This window comes from Triticum aestivum, chromosome 5D, assembly GCF_018294505.1.
Source record: "Triticum aestivum cultivar Chinese Spring chromosome 5D, IWGSC CS RefSeq v2.1, whole genome shotgun sequence".
In the NCBI taxonomy this organism is placed as follows: domain Eukaryota; kingdom Viridiplantae; phylum Streptophyta; class Magnoliopsida; order Poales; family Poaceae; genus Triticum; species Triticum aestivum.
The window spans coordinates 348,624,919-348,642,054 of NC_057808.1; the positions used below are offsets into that span (position 1 = coordinate 348,624,919).

At 45.7% G+C, this 17,136-nt stretch overlaps 1 protein-coding gene across 2 annotated transcripts; it reads left to right on the forward strand.

Moving 5' to 3' along the window:
• The first annotated feature begins 12,678 nt into the window (after positions 1-12,678).
• LOC123121670 (putative disease resistance protein RGA3) lies at positions 12,679-16,892 on the forward strand. 2 transcript variants are annotated; one of them, XM_044541683.1, is made up of 5 exons: positions 12,683-13,187; positions 13,305-13,406; positions 13,497-14,606; positions 15,468-15,620; positions 16,088-16,892. In XM_044541683.1, exons 1-5 carry the CDS (start codon positions 12,939-12,941, stop codon positions 16,637-16,639), a joined length of 2,166 nt encoding a protein of 721 aa, XP_044397618.1. In that variant the 5' UTR covers positions 12,683-12,938; the 3' UTR covers positions 16,640-16,892. The 2 variants fall into 2 exon arrangements, with proteins under 2 accessions (XP_044397619.1, XP_044397618.1); XM_044541684.1 differs by lacking the exon at positions 15,468-15,620 and having other exon boundaries at positions 12,679-13,187.
• The last annotated feature ends 244 nt before the right edge of the window (positions 16,893-17,136 follow it).

The following is a 17,136-nucleotide window of genomic DNA, read 5'->3' on the forward strand; positions in this document are numbered from 1 at the left end:
AATGGGATTGCTGAGTCCTCGTGGCTCACAGATTACTAGAACAATAGTTGCAGGTACAGGTAAAGTGATGCTTTGACGTGAGAGCGATGCTTGCTTGTTTTGGAGTTCTTCTCCTTCTTCTTCTTCTTCTTCTTCGATCAAGGGATAGGTTCTGGGTCGGGAGCCTGGGATTAGCAGGGTGGATCATTCTTCTTTTTCGTTTGATTTCATCCGTAGTCGGATCCTGCTCTTTTGTATGATGATTGCTATGTATTGATGTATTCATGTTGTAGCTTCTGGCGAGTGTAAGCCTTTATCTTGTATTCTCATCTATTCAGTACATGGTATGTTGTAATGATATCCACCTTGCTATGCGCTTGAAATGCGGTTGTGCCCCAACATGAGTTCATCATGTGATTGGGATAGAATCGCATCTTGGGCGCTACAGAGGGGCCCCTTGAATTTTTTAGAAGATAGATTTTTCCAAAGTAAGTTTTTGCTTAGGAGTACATCATATCTGCATACTTTTAGATGTGGAACCTCTAGGGGCAGCAGAGGGTCTGGGAGTGTTAGTGTTCTTATCAGCCACTTTCTCACTCTCAGTCTCCATTTCTTTCCCCAACAGGTCATCATCATCACCGTTGACAACTTTGTCCACAGTCAACTTGTTACTAGCAGGGTCAGAGGAATTTTCAGAGTTGGATTTGTCATTAATATCTTTCTCAACTTCAAATCTCAGCAGGTATAGCTCATGATGTATTTCAACCACCCTGTCAGCAGGTATCTTGCTTGGGTCTCTGACAGCCACCTGGATCCTCAACTTCTCACAAAAGCTTCTAAAAATTAAATCATATACCAATCAACATTAACCAGCACACCCAAAATAGTAGCAACCTGAGCAATAACATTCCAGTTGTTCCGCTTTGCGGGAAGCCCTTCCACAATCACCCAAGTCTCTGTCAAGGCATCATAAGTAGGCATTTCTCCTTCCTAGTTCATGAAAGAAATCGTAACCCCTTTCTTCCTCAAGTTTATGGAAGGGTACTCAACTAGCTCAGTAATTTTCTTGTGTGTGTGTGCGGAGGGGGGCTAACTAAGAACTGGTTTTTGACATATGCTCTTATCTGCCATGGCCAATTTGTTTTCCACATATCAGCAAATCATTGTCCCAGTTCTTCACCAGTAATGTTTCCTTCCTCAACAATAACCAAGCCCACATTGCCAAAATTCAGCCACTCACTCTCACTGACCTTACCAGCTTCAATATGGAAGAAACCCAAGCCTGTATTAGCATTGCCCCAGTAGTGCACGGCAGGATATGGTTTATACCAAGTAGGCCAAATATCCATATGATGGCCAGGACTCTTGCAGATGAAGCAAAATTTTGGTACAGAACACATTCCCACAAAATGCCCACGAAGACCACAGTTATAGCAAATAGCACCAATGAACTTGGGTGCCACATTGAAAGGTATATTTCCTTCCAAAGCATTGACATTTTGTCCCTGGCTGGTAGTAGCCTCCACAAACACACTTGCTTACCAGGATTCTTCTACTTCTTCTTTGTTTCTACTAGATCCAGATGTTGGAAATATGCCCCAGAGGCAATAATAAATTAGTTATGATCATATTTCCCTGTTCATGATAATCATTTATTATCCATGCTAGAATTGTATTGATCGGAAACTCAAATACATGTGTGGATCCATAGACAACAACATGTCCCTACTAAGCCTCTACTGGAGTAGATCGTTGATCAAAGATGGCTATGGTTTCCTAGCCATGGACATGAGTTTTCATTTGATAACAGGATCACATCATTAGGAGAATGATGTGATGGACAAGGCCCAAACTATAAACGTAGCATATGATCGTGTCAAGTTTATTGCTATCGTTTTCTGCATGTCAAGTATATGTTCCCATGACCATGCGATCATGCAACTCACTGACACCGGAGGAATACCTTGTGTGTACCAAACATCGCAATGTAACTGGGTGACTATAAAGGTGCTCTACAGGTATCTCCGAGGGTGTCTGTTGAGTTGGCATGGATCAAGACTGGGATTTGTCACTCTGTATGACGGAGAGGTATCTCTGGGCCCTCTCGGTAATACATCATCACAAGAAACTTGCAAACAATGTGACTGAGGAGTTAGTCGCGGGATCTTGTATTACGAAACGAGTAGAGAGACTTGCCGGTAACGAGATTGAACTAGTTATGGAGATACCGACGATCGAATCTCGGGCAAGTAACATACCGATGGACAAAGCGAACTACATACGGGATTAGCTGAATCCTTGACATCGAGGTTCGACCGATAAAGATCTTCGTAGAATATGTAGGAACCATTATGGGCATCCAGGTCTCGCTATTGGTTATTGACCTTAGAGGTGTCCCAGTCATGTCTGCATAGTTCTCGAACCCGCAGGGTCTACAGACTTAATGTTTGGTGACGATATCAGTATAGTTGAGTCATTATGGTGGCTACCGAAGGTTGTTCGGAGTCCCGGATGAGATCCCGGACATGACAAGGAACTCTGGAATGGTCCGGAGGTGAAGACTGATATATTGGACGAAGGGTATTGGAGCCCGAAAGTGTTCCGGGGGTACCGGATGATGACCAGCAATGACCGAAAGGGGTTTCGGGGGGCCCTGACAAGTGTTGGGGGCCCCATGGGCCAAGGGGAGGGGGCAAACCAGCCCATTAAGGGGCTGTGCGCCCCCCTCACCCCATCCCACGTAACCAGGAGAGGTGGGGTGCCCCCTCTAGGGTTCCCTCCACCTGGCTTGGGGGCCAAGCCACCCTAGGGTTTCCCTAGGGGGTGCTCCCATTTGCCTTGGCCGCCCCCCCCCCCCTAGATGGGATCTAGGGTGCCCCCTCCTCCTCCCTTCCCCCTATATACAGAGAGGTAGAGAGAGGGCAGCCGCGCCCTTGAGCACATCTCCACGCCACGGTGCTGCCCTTCCTCTCCCTCGTAGTCCATCTTCTTCTCCGTAGTGCTTAGCGAAGCTTTGCTGAGATTTCCCCACCACCACCGCCATCACGCCGTCGTGCTGTCGGTGGACTCGAGCTACTACTTCACCATCACTCGCTGGATCGAGGAGGTGAAGGCGTCATCAAGCCGTATGTGTGTTGAACGCGGAGGTGCCGTCCGTTCGGCACTAGATCAGAGTTCGCGGGACGGATCGTGATTGGATCACGAAGACGTTCGACTACATCAACCGTGTTTCCTAACGCTTTCGCTTAGCGATCTACAAGGGTATGTCGATCCAATCTCTCCTCTCGTAGATGGTCATCTCCTAGATTGATCTTGGTGAGCGTAGGAATTTTTTTGTTTCCCATGCAACGTTCCCTAACAGTGGCATCATGAGCTAGGTCTATGCGTAGATGACATCATGAGTAGAACACAAAGGAGTTTATGGGCGTTGATATTCAGATTGCTTCCTTCCTTGGTATTTTCTTGATTCGGCGGTATTGTGGGATGAAACGGCCCGGACTAACTTTACATGTCCATGTACATGAGACCGGTTCCATCGACAGACATGTGACTTTGTTGCATAAAGATGGCTGGCGGGTGTCTGTCTCTCTCAGCTTAGTTGAATCGGATTCGACAAAGGCGGTCCTTGTAGAAGGTTAAATAGCAACTTGCATATCACCGTTGTGGATTTGCGTAGGTAAGAATCATTCTTGGTAGATACCCATAGTAGCCACGTAAAACATGTAACAACAATTAGAGGACGTCTAACTTGTTTTTGCAGGGTATGTTGTGATATGATATGGCCAAGGACATGATGAAATATATTTGAGTTATGAGATGATCATGTTTGTAATAGTTTATACCGACTTGCATGTCGATGCATACGGCAACCGGCAGGAGCCATAGGGTTGTCTTTAATTATTGTATGACCTGCGTGTCAATCATTATGCGCTATGTAATGCTTTACTTTATCGCTAAGCGGTAGCAATAGTAGTAGAAGCATGGTTGGCGTGACAACCCCGATGGTGACACGATGATGGAGATCATGGTGTCATGCCGGTGATGATGAAGATCATGCCAGTGCTTTGGAGATGGAGATCAAAGGCACGAGTTGATGGCCATATCATGTTACTTATGATTTGCATGTCATGTTAATCCTTTTATGCATCTTATTTTTCTTAGGACGACAGTAGCATTATAAGGTGATCCCTCACTAAAATTTCAAGATAAAATTGTGTTCTCCCCAAGCGTGCACCGTTGCGAAAGTTTGTCGTTTCGAAGCACCACGTGATGACGGGTGTGATAGACTCTACGTTCGCATACAACAGGTGCAAGCCAGTTTTGCACATGCGGAACACTTGGGTTAAACTTGGCGAGACTAGCATGTATAGACATGGCCTCGGAACACAAGAGACCGAAAGGTTGAACATGAGTCATATAGTAGATATGATCAACATGGAGATGTTCACCATTGAAACCACCTCATCTCATGTGATGATCAGACTTGGGTTGGTGAATTTGGATCATGTTTCACTCGAACGACTAGAGGGATGCCAATTTGAGTGGGAGTTCTTAGGTAATATGATTAATTGAACTCATTATCATGAACAATAGCCTAAAGTTGCCTTTGCAAATTATGTTGCAGATCAATAGCTCACACAATAGCTCCCTGTTTTAATATGTTCCTAGAGAAAGACTAAGTTGAAAGATATTGTAAGCAATTATGTGGACAAGGGTCGTAGTCTGAGGATTTTCCTCACTACTGCACAGAAAGCTTATATCCTTGATGCACTGCTCGGTGTGCCAACCCCTCTAGCGTCGTCTATGGATGTTGTGAACATCTGGCAGACACGTTCTGATGACTACTTAATAGTTTAGTGCGCCATGCCTTACGGCCTAGAATCGGGGCTCCAAAGGCATTTTTGAACGCCATGAAACATATGAGATGTTCTAAGAGCTGAAATTGGTATTTCAGGCTCATGCCTGTGTTGAGAGGTATAAGACCTCTGACAAGTTCTTTGCCTACAAGATGGAGGAGAATAGCTCAGCCAGTGAGCTTGTGCTCAGAATGTCTGAGTGCTACAATCGCTTGAATCAAGTGCGAGTTAATCTTCCAGATAAGATAGTGATTGACAAAGTTCTCCAGTCACTATCACCAAGCTACTAGAACTTCGTGATGAACTATAACATGCAAGGGATGTAGATGATCCCGGAGCTATTCACGGTGCTTAAGGCCGCGAAGGTAGAAATCAAGAAGGAGCATCAAGTGTTGATGGTCAACAAGACCACTGGTTTCAAGAAGGGCGATAAGGGAAACTTCATGAATGGAAAGCCAGTTGCCGCTCCAGTGAAGAAACCCAAGGTTGGACCCAAACCCGAGACTGAGTGCTTCTATTGTAAGGGGAACGGTCACTGGTAGCGGAACTACCCAAATAGATAAGAAGGCTGGCAACTTCAACAAAAGTATATTTGATATACATGTTATTGATGTGTACCTTACTAGTACTCCTAGTAGCACCTGGGTATTAGATACTGGTTCAGTTGCTAATATTGGTAACTCGAAACAGAAGCTGCGGAATAAACGGAGACTAGCTATGCGCGAGGTGATGATGTGTGTTGGAAGTGTTTCCAAGGTTGATGTGATCACCATCGCACGCTCCCTCTACCTTCGAGATTAGTGTTGAACCTAGATAAATGTTGTTTGGTGTCTGCGTTGAGCATGAACATGATGAGATCGTGTTTATTCTAATGCGGTTATTCATTTAAGTCACAGAATAATGGTTATTCTGTTTACATGAATAATACCTTCTATGGTCATGCACCCAATGTGAATGGTTTACTGAATCTCGATCATAGTGATACACATGTTCATAATATTGATGCCAAAAGGTGCGAAGTTAATAATGATAGTGTGGCACTACTGCTTAAGTCATATTGGTGTAAAGCACATGAAGAAACTGCTGATGGACTTTTGGAGTCACTTTATTTTGAATCACTTGACAAGTGTGAACCATGCCTTATGGGCAAGATGACTAAAACTCCGTTTTTCGGTACAATGGAACGGGCAAGTGACTTGTTGGAAATCATACATACTGATGTGTGCGGTCCGATGAGTGTTGACACGCGCGGTGGATATCATTATTTCCTCACCTTTGCCGATGATTTGAGTAGATATGGGTATATTTACTTAATAAAGTATAAGTATGAAACGTTTGAAAAGTTCAAGAAATTTCAGGGTGAAGTTGAGAATCATCGTAACAAGAAGATTAAATTCATACGATACGATCGAGGGGAAGAATATCTGAGTTATGAGTTTGGCAATCACTTAAGACAATGTGGAATTGTTTCACAGTTGATGCCACCTGGAACACCACAGTGTAATGGTGTGTCCGAACGTCGTAATCGTACCTTATTGGATATGGTGCGTTCTATGATGCCTCTTGCTGATCTACCACTATCGTTTTGGGGTTATGCATTAGAGACAACTACATTCACTTTAAATAGGGCACCATCTAAGTTCGTGGAGACGACACCGTATGAACTATGGTTTGGCAAGAAACCTAAGTTGTCGTTTTTTAAGGTTTGGGGTTGCGATGCTTATGTCAAAAGGCTTCAGCCGGAAAAGCTCGAACCCAAAGCGGACAAATGTGTCTTCATAGGATACCCAAAAGAGACGGTTGGGTATACCTTCTATCTCAGATCCGAGGGCAAAGTGTTTGTCGCTAAGAACGGGTCCTTTCTCGAGAAAGAGTTTCTCGAAATAATTGAGTGGGAGGAAGATAGAACTTGATGAGGTTGTTGAACCTTTACTTCAACCAGAGAGTAGCGGAGCACAGAAAGATGTTTCTGTGGCACCTACGTCAGCTGAAGAGGAAGCTAATGATGATGATCATGAAGCTTCGGATCAAGTTACTATCGAACCTCGTAGGTCGACAAGGGTACGTACAGCTCCTGAGTGGTACGGTAACCCTGTCTTAGAGGTCATGTTGTTGGACAACGGTGAACCTACGAGTTATGGAGAAGCGGTGATGGGCCCGGATTTTGACAAATGGTTAGATGCCAAGAAATCCGAGATGGGATCCATCTATGAAAACAAAGTATGGACTTTGGAAGTATTACCTGAAGGGCGAAAGGCCATTCAGAATAAATGGATCTTTAAGAAGAAGACAGACGCTGACGGTAATGTCACCTTTTATGAAGCTCGACCTGTCGCAAAGAAGTTTCCGACAAGTTCAAGGAGTTGACTATGATGAGACTTTCCCACTCATAGCGATGCTAAAGTCTGTTGGAATTATTTAGCAGTTGTTGCATTTTCAATTACGAAATCTGGCAGATGGATGTCAAAACAAAGTTTCCTTCATAGTTTCCGTGAGGAAAGGTTGTATGTGATACAACCAGAAGGTTTTGCCGATCCTAAGGATGCTAAAAGGTATGCAAGCTCCAGCGATCCTTCTATGGACTGGAGCAAGCATCTCGGACTTGGAACATATGCTTTGATGAGGTGATCAAAGCTTTTAGGTTTATACAAAGTTTGCAAGAAACTTATATTTGCAAGAAAGTGAGTGGGAGCACTACAACATTTCTGATAAGTATATGTGGTTGACATATTGTTGATCGGAAATGATGTAGAATTTCTGAAAAGCATAAAGGGTTGTTTGAAAGGAGTTTTTCAAAGGAAGACCTGGGTAAAGCTGCTTACATATTGGGCATCAAGATCTATAGTGATAGATCAAGACGCCTGATAAGACTTTCACAGAGCACATACCTTGACATGATTTTGAAGGAGTTCAAAATGGATCAGTCAAAGGAGGAGTTCTTGCCTGAGTTGTAAGGCGTGAAGTTGAGTAAGATTCAAAGCTCGACCACGGCAGAAGAAAGAGAAAGGACGAATGGCGTCCCCTATGCCTTAGCCATAGGCTCTATACATATGCCATGCTGTGTACCGCACCTGATGTGTGCCTTGCCACGTGTCTGGCAAGGGGGTACAAGAGTGGTCCAGGAGTGGATCATTGGACAGCGTTCAAAATTATCCTTAGAGGAATAAGGAAATATTTCTCGGTTATGGAGGTGATAAAGAGTTCGGCGTAAAGGGTTATGTCGATGCAAGCTTTAACACCAATCCGGATGACTCTGAGTAGCAAACCGGATACGTATAGTGGATCAGCCATTTGGAATAGCTCCAAGTGGAGCATGGTAGCAGCATCTACAGTATGACATAAAAATTTGCGAGGTACACGCTGATCTGAATGTTGCAAACCCGTTGACTAAAACCTCTGTCACAAGCAAAACATGATCAAACCCCAGAACTAATTGGGTGTTAATCACATGGTGATGTGAACTAGATTATTGACTCTAGTGCAAGTGGGAGACTGTTGGAAATATGCCCTAGAGGCAATCATTAGGGGGGGGGGGGCTAACTAAGAACTGGTTTTTGACATATGCTCTTATCTGCCATGGCCAATTTGTTTTCCACGTATCAGCAAAGCATTGTCCCAGTTCTTCACCAGTAATGTTTCCTTCCTCAACAATAACCAAGCCCACATTGCCAAAATTCAGCCACTCACTCTCATTGACCTTACCAGCTTCAATATGTAAGAAACCCAAGCCTGTATTAGCACTGCCCCAGTAGTGCACGACAAGATATGGTTTATACCAAGTAGGGCAAATATCCATATGATGGCCAGGACTCTTGCAGATGAAGCAAAATTTTGGTACATAACACATTCCCACAAAATGCCCACGAAGACCACAGTTATAGCAGATAGCACCAATGAACTTGGGTGCCACATTGAAAGGTATATTTCCTTCCAAAGCATTGACATTTTGTCCCTGACTGGTAGTAGCCTCCATAGACACACTTGCTTACCAGGATTCTTCTACTTCTTTTTGTTTCTACTAGATCCAGATGTTGGAAATATGCCCTAAAGGCAATAATAAATTAGTTATTATCATATTTCTCTGTTCATGATAATCGTTTATTATCCATGCTAGATTTGTATTGATCGGAAACTCAAATACATGTGTGGATACATAGACAACAACATGTCCCTACTAAGCCTCTACTGGACTAGATCGTTGATCAAAGATGGCTATGGTTTCCTAGCCATGGACATGAGTTCTCATGTGATAACGGGATCACGTCATTAGGAGAATGATGTGATGGACAAGGCTCAAACTATAAACGCAACATATGATCGTGTCAAGTTTATTGCTATTGTTCTCTGCATGTCAAGTATATGTTCCCATGACCATGAGATCATGCAACTCACTGACACCGGAGGAATACCTTGTGTGTACCAAACGTCGCAACGTAACTAGGTGACTATAAAGGTGCTCTATAGGTATCTCCGAGGGTGTCTGATGAGTTGGCATGGATCAAGACTGAGATTTGTCACTTCGTATGACGGAGAGGTATCTCTGGGCCCTCTCGGTAATACAGCATCACAAGAAGCTTGCAAGCAATGTGACTAAGGAGTTAGTCGCGGGATCTTGTATTACAGAACGAGTAAAGAGACTTGCCGGTAACGAGATTGAACAGTTCTAGAGCCAAAGATCGTAGTTCTCGAACGAGCACTCGAAAAGATTCTGGAGGATCCTCATGATAGGTATGGAGATACCAACGATCGAATCTAACATACCGATGGACAAAGGGAACTACATACGAGATTAGCTGAATCCTTGACATCGAGGTTCGACCAATAAAGATCTTTGTAGAATATGTAGGAACCATTATGGGCATCCAGGTCCCGCTATTGGTTGTTGACTGTAGAGGTGTCTCGGTCATGTCTGCATAGTTCTCGAACCCGCAGGGCCTACACACTTAACGTTTGGTAACGATACAAGTATAGTTGAGTCATTATTGTGGTTACCGAAGGTTGTTCGGAGTCCCGGATGAGATGCCGGACATTACGAGGAACTCCGAAATGGTCCGGAGGTGAAGATTGATATATTGGACGAAGGGTATTGGAGTCCGAAAGTGTTCCAGGGGTACCGGGTGATGACCAGCATGGCCGAAAGGGGTTTCGGGGGGGGGGGGGGCAAATGTTGGGGGCCCCATGGGCAAAGGGGAGGGGGCAAACCAGCCAACTAAGGGGCTGTGCGCCCCCTCACGCCATCCCACGTAACCAAGAGAGGTGGGGCGCCCCCTCTAGGGTTCCCTCCACCTGGCTTGGGGGGCAAGCCACCCTAGGGTTCCCTAGGGGGCGCCCCCATCTGCCTTGGCCACCGCCCCCCCCCCCCCCTAGATGGGATCTAGGGCGCCCCCTCCTCCTCCCTTCCCCCTATATATAGACAGGTAGAGAGAGGGCAGCCGCACCCTTGAGCACATCTCCACGCCACGGTGCTGCCCTTCCTCTCCCTCGTAGTCCATCTTCTTCTCCATAGTGCTTAGCGAAGCTCTGCTGAGATTTCTCCACCACCACCTCCATCACGCCATCGTGCTGCCGGAGGACTCGAGCTACTACTTCACCATCGCTCGTTGGATTGAGGAGGTGAAGGCGGCATCAAGCTTGTGTTGAACGTGGAGGTGTCGTCCGTTCGGCACTAGATCGGAGTTCACGGGACGGATCGTGATTGGATCGCGAAGACGTTCGACTACATCAACCACGTTTCCTAACGCTTCCGCTTAGCGATCTACAAGGATGTGTAGATCCAATCTCTCCTCTCGTAGATGGTCATCTCCTAGATTGATCTGGGTGAGCATAGGAAATTATTTGTTTCCCATGCAACGTTCCCCAACACCAGATTGCAAAGATTGCCCACTCCCTCCAGAGATATCTCCACTGTTATATGGAGCCTGCTACTGGTAAGGCACCAAACCTGGCTGAACAGGCATAAACTGGTAAGGGTATTGTTGTTGTTGTGGCCACTGTCCCATAGCTTGGAACTGGCTGTTCTACCCTCCTGATGGGTAGCCTGCAAACATCTGACCCGAGGGCATCATATGAGCAGGCTATGCCATGGGAACAATTGGAGGCCTAGAGTAGATAGGGATGGGAGGCGGCTGCGAGATCCCAGGAGGACGAGCAGGCTGATTCTGGACCTCCCCCCCCAAATTAGTTTGTGATTGGCTGTCCCAACTCGTCCCGTCTCATTACTCCCACTGCTCGCAGCATATCTTCCTCCTCCACGAGAACTCTGATTTCTCCCACCCCCAGCCATCCCTTTGACAACAAAGGCAAATGGAATTTTCACGGTTCTCTTGGCCCAACAATCTCTGGAGAAACTAAATTCCTTTGGGATAGGCAGATGGTCTGAAAACCCTATTGGATAGCAGTCCCTAGCAGTAAATTCACCACTAACAAACAGATCCTTCCTAACCCACACCAGCAAATCGGGGATATCTTTGCGACAGCGACGAAACCTAGCTCGGGATTGATTTGGGAGCCTGTCCACTACGCTATTATATCCAGCAGAAGGCGTCTTCTGCAGAGGCGCCACCACCCGATGCTCGGGGGAGGTACTGGCCAACCAGGACAAGCCAAGTGTCACCTGGTCAGCCCGCCTTGGTGTATAGCCCCCCGACAAGTAGGGCCCTCCTGGCAGAGATACGTCACCCTCAGTTGGCCTTCCTCTCAGGAGACGTCGTCACCAACACCGACGGCGACGCTGCTCGTCGACCTTCACTACCGCGCACTGCTCGAACCAGAGAATCTGGAGGCGTGGATTGAGCGCTCGCCTGCGGCGAGATGGAGAGCCATGCCTGGCGGGTCGTCTCGCCGGATTTAGGTGGGCTAGTCAGATCTAGGTTGTGGTGGAGGGGAGGGGTGGCCGGTGGGGAGGAGGCAGACGGTGGCGGAGTTGCGGACGCAAGAGCGGTGGACACGGGCAGATATTTTAGGTGCGGGCTGGCGCTGTCGACGAACATACAAAGGGTCAGACTTGTACATTGATGCTCTAAGCTTGCACACACTTTGCAGCGTGTGTAGCGATAGTATGCTCTACTTTATTGCATGCCCTTTTTTCTGCCAAATATTACATGGCCTTGGCTGTGGCAAATATTAAAACGAGCAAGGTTCAATCAAGCAAAATCCTTGATTTCCCTAAAGACGACTCCATTGATTGACCGGTCATGCTCATATCATTCCCTTCGATGGCCTGCAGCACCAGCAGCGAACCCGTCTGCACCGGCACCAGCACCAGCAGCAGTGAAATGCTTTGAATCGTTATCGTTTTTGCTCCGGTGTGTAGGGTCGACTGATTCCTCCATCTCGCAACAAGGAGAAAAAGTTCGAACTGTTGAGCCCACCACAGCACACAGAATAAAGAAAAAGAGAGAAACACTGCATGCTTCTTTCTTCCTTGCGTTCCTTCTCTCCTTCCCGACTCCTCTTGCTGTCCACCCAAATCTACAGAAAGCCACGGTGGATCTCGCCTCTGGTCACCAAAAATGGAATCCTTACGTTAGCCAGCGGTCACATGTTCTACTTGCCCCAATTTAATTAAGTCGCCATACTATCAATCTAATTTCTAAACCCTAACTGTAACCTTGTTGTGCAACAATGGAGCAGAGAGAAGAATAAACTTGAAGTGAGACGCTAAGCGCGGACTACAGGAGAGAAGGAGCATGCCCTCCATTCATTACAGTTGGCTTTGGTTCGACTCAGGGAATCATTTGCTTTAGTTCGCTTTCTCCAGTGTATATCGAATCGAATCGGTCCGAGAGGGATTTTGAACCGCTTTACAGCGTCGAGTGCACTTATCCATTGTTGCTTTCAGAACTTTGTTCATTGTCGGTAGAGCCCCAAACTGGCTGGTCTTCTTTTCGAGACAATCAATTTCCTTGTTTTACACTGAGGTAGTTACTGTTGCTTACAGAATTAGTGCCTGATGTACAGCTCCAGCCGGTTCCTTCGCTCCTAGCTTTGCTCTGTGACCCGCGAGGTGGACAAACGGTCCTCTGCCCGGTGCTGCACCATCCCCGTTCCATCGTTGACTCCAATCAAAGCTCTTGCATCTGGGTGGAAGCGCAAGGAGCAGCCATGGCCCAAGCCATTGTCCAAAGCTTATGCAGGAAGCTCAGATCCGCCATCACCGTCGGAGATGAGGCCACCGGCGATTTGCAGGAAATAATGGAGACGCTGGAGGCCATACATCCGCTGCTGGAGGACGCCGAGATGCGGTGTCTTTGTTTTAAGGATGATGTCCCCAGAGAGGGATCGAAGGAAATAATGGATACTACGCCGGAAGCCATACAGCCGCTGCTAGAAGATGCCCCCCAGCAAATGGAGGTATGTACGCATCAACTTCACCACCCTAAATTTTTTTGATATAAAAGCTCAGAGATCCGGTCATAGTTAGGCTACGAGATCCATAGGTCACTAAAAATAAGCGAACTTGACCTGCAGGGGAAGAAGGTGCAGGACTGGCTGCGGCGGGTCGTGAAGGCCGCCTACGACATCTTGGACGAGTTGCAAGACACAATGAAACCAGCAGCACCCGCGCGCAAGGTATGTACATCGTCGACCGTCCGAGTACTCCTGACTCCTTCCATACCTCAAGGTGTATGTACCTGCTAAATGATAACTGATTCTTTGCAGTTGACGAAGATGATACCACGTGGCAATGCTCCCGAGAAGAAGAATATCATGGCTGGTAAGATGGAGAAGATAAAAGAAGAAGTCTGCAAGCTACGGGTCGACATGGATGAATTCAACCTTATGTCATCTGATTCTCATGCAAGCATCGAGCCACCAGTTACTGATATAACAGAGGTTGAAGAACCAATGATTATAGGAAGGGATAAACACATACAGAGCATAATGGAACGTATATCTGTGAAAGAAGGGCAATACATCATGGTTGACATTGATGGCCAGCATGGCAGCGGCAAGACAACATTAGCACGAATGGTTTTCAACCATTCCCGATTCAAAGACTACTCTCGGGTATGGATCCAATGCTCGGACGATTTTCGCTTGCAGGACATGGGGAAGTACATAATTTCTCAGCTGTCAGGGGAAGATATCAACGGTGGTTCAAATGATGACATGGAGTATGTAAGAAAGCGACTTCACCAGCTACTTGATACTAGCATTAAGGTACTTGTTGTCTTAGATGGCATGTTTCCATTATCATGGGATGATTGCGAGGAGTTGGATGGTATGTTAAGTGAAGGGGACAATCGTAGTGAGGTGATCTTGCTAACAACGGGCGGTTTACCGCGTTGTAATGTATTTGAGGAATGTAATGCATTGAGTGATGACATGTGCTGGACAATAATCAAACAACGAAGTCACTTTGAAGGTAGATCGTTTGACAAGCAAGCGATGGAGCAGGTTGGTGCAGAGATTGCAAAAAGGTGTCAGGGTTCACCATTAGCAGCTGCGGTGCTTGGTGGCGTGCTACTCTACAAAGATGCTACAGGATGGGCGGAAGTACTGAACAGTGATATATGGGCATATGACCGTGTCCGTAAGCCATTCCTCATGTTGGCATACATTAATATGCCACAGAGCTTACGGCCATGCTTTACTTACTGTGCGATGTTCCAACATGGTCAGACTATAGCTAAAGATGATCTGATCTATCAATGGACTTCTCTCGGTCTTCTTGAGAAATCCGACAGATTCTCTGAGATGCAACTTGGTGAACAGTATATTACGATGCTTCTAGGCATGTCACTTCTTCAAACAACAATGCCGTTGTCGGTGAGTTAATCCACACTAAGTTTAGAAGACTTAGACATAATTGGTTTGCTTCCAATATTTGCTATTCCCTCCGTCCTAAAATAAATGTCGCTGATTTAGTACAACTCTGATTTAGTACAAAGTTTTACTAAATCAGCAACACGGGTTTTGGGATGGACGGAGTATTTGCTATGCTAAAACATGGACAGGCCAAACAAATTGGTGCTCAATTGTTTTACTCCTAACATTTTAGCATGCCCACACCTTATCTTGGCAGAATAGCTGGATAGGTCTTACGGGGAGTATTTAACCAAAAACTACCACATTTCACGGACTTGTGACAGAAAACTACCACTTTACGTTTTTGTGCAGAAAACTACCAAATTTGTCCTAAACCGTGGCAAAAAACTACCAACTCGCGTAAGCGCTCGTTTCGCCCGCGCTAACCCCGAATCTGACCGGTTGGGCCCACGAATCAGTTGCCACGCAGGCAACGGACGGCCGCCGCGCGTTGACGGCCGTTAACGGCCCGTCCGCCTGTCGGAACGGCGGCTGTCGGTGGTCCAATAAGTGAGAGCGAGCTCAGCCACTCGCTCAGTCTCTTCCTCCTCGCTCTCACTCGTCCTCATCCTCTCCCTCTCCCTGGTGCTGTTAGCTAGGTCAGCCTATCGCCGTCGCCGCCGCGGCCATTGCTGCCGGTAGAAGTTGAGGATGCCATTCTGGAATGACGAGGAGAGCTCGGACGAGGACATCAACATGGTTTCAATGGATCCTCAGCTCTTTGTAAGTGCATAATGGTGGAACAGAGTTAGGGTTAGGGTTAGTTCATCCAAATTGGAGATTCCAATTTGCTTTAGGTTTGATTCGAAGTTTCTTTTGCAGGAAACCCCTGACAGTGTGGTGGAACCAACTTTTTGTGGTTCTTACACTGAATCTGAGCCGACGTGCATGATGCATCATCAGAGGCCCAAGAAGATGGTGGATTTTGAAGGTGCTTTGACTGGGAGGCGATTCCTGGGTTGTCCTGTGCAGCAGGTATTTAATCTGGAACGCTAACTTGTTTTGCTGGTGGAGATGTGTGATGTGTTTTGCTGCTGGAGATGTGTGGTGCAGCATGTGGTGCAGAGATGTGTGATGTGCAGAGATGTGTGCTGTAGTTTACAACTGAAACTTGAAAGTGCCATACATATGTAGAGATCTTTAGTGTACTGTGAACTGAATGTATTAGTTAGGTGTTTTCTGAATATAGCTGTTAACTGAAAAAGAACAGAGTTAAATGAATTTATATCTACTGCTAAATATAGCTGTTAACTGAATTTATCTCTGATGCTAAGTCAGGTGATGTGTGCTTACTGTGAAAGAATTATCTTTGCATAATTCAGAGAGCATATTGATGTAAACAAAGGGTTTCAGTTAAATGAAATGACTTTATAACTTTAGTTATCTGTACTAAGATTGTTACTAGTGCTTTGTGCTTAATTATAAAATAATTGCTTCTATAGGATGTAGGTGTGAACTGTGGGGTTGTGGAGTGGGTGGATGGTCCTTGGCCAGAGATTCTACAAAGGTGCCTAACCAGGATTTGGGACATGTACCATGAGCAGAACTTGGGAAGGGTGAATGACAAACAAGCTCATGAGAAAGAGGTGGCCAAGCTACAGAAGGAAATTGATTTCCTGTCAAACAACTACAGCCAGTTGGTGGAAGATGTATCCAAGCTATTTGACTATCAAGATGGCAAGATGTCTCATGACATGGGCTATACCAGTCAGGCAATCAATGAACTAAATGAGAAGAAGAAACAACTTAAGGATCAGGCAAAGATTGAGTTAAGTATGGAGAAGATGAAGCTTGCCAAGGAGCAAAGGTGCATTCTTCAAAGCCAAGCAGATATCATTCAGAACATGAGGAAGGCCATGAAGGAAGTGGAGGGGGAGAGGGACCTACTAAGGCAAGAGAAGAAGAAGCTGGAGTATCTGATTGCTGATCTGCTCAAGGCTGGGCATGCCAGCAAAGATAAACTGGAGAGGATCAAGGCAATTATGAATGAGTGAAGTGGTTGGTGTGTGGGTTAAGTAATTAGTAGGCCTATATATATAGCTGGCCTTGGAATGTCATGCATGATAGGTACCTAGGTGTATATTTTGGGAAAGTTTCATGTGCTTTTAGAATGGTATGAGGGAGGGAGGTACTGTTATGGTTTAAGAACTAGTTGGTTTTATCTATGATGTAATGATTATTATGTTAAGACCTACTATGCTAAGTGAGTACTCATGCTAAGTTAAGTAAGTAAGAATGTTTTATCTATGATGAGGCAGTTTTACTCTGCATATATCATGTGTGGATAACTGACAGTAGTGACATAGTTGGAAGTAGCAAGTAACATATATAGCAATTAGCTTAGATAGTCTGACAAATAACTTAACATATGTAGTAAGTAGCAAGTAGCAAGTAGCAAGTAACATATATAGATAGTCTGACATAGATAGATAGTACTGGCATTCATAGTCTGACATAGATAGGAACTAGTAGTAGATAGTGCCTGACATAA

What these genes read in the sequence shown, in the direction of transcription:
- LOC123121670 (XM_044541683.1), top strand. Translation starts at nt 12,939, where the DNA reads ATGGCCCAAGCCATTGTCCAAAGCTTATGCAGGAAGCTCAGATCCGCC. An exon ending in ATGCCCCCCAGCAAATGGAG is followed by an intron (nt 13,188 to 13,304) that starts GTATGTACGCAT and finishes CTTGACCTGCAG; the next exon opens with GGGAAGAAGGTGCAGGACTG. An exon ending in TGGGTTGTCCTGTGCAGCAG is followed by an intron (nt 15,621 to 16,087) that starts GTATTTAATCTG and finishes TTGCTTCTATAG; the next exon opens with GATGTAGGTGTGAACTGTGG.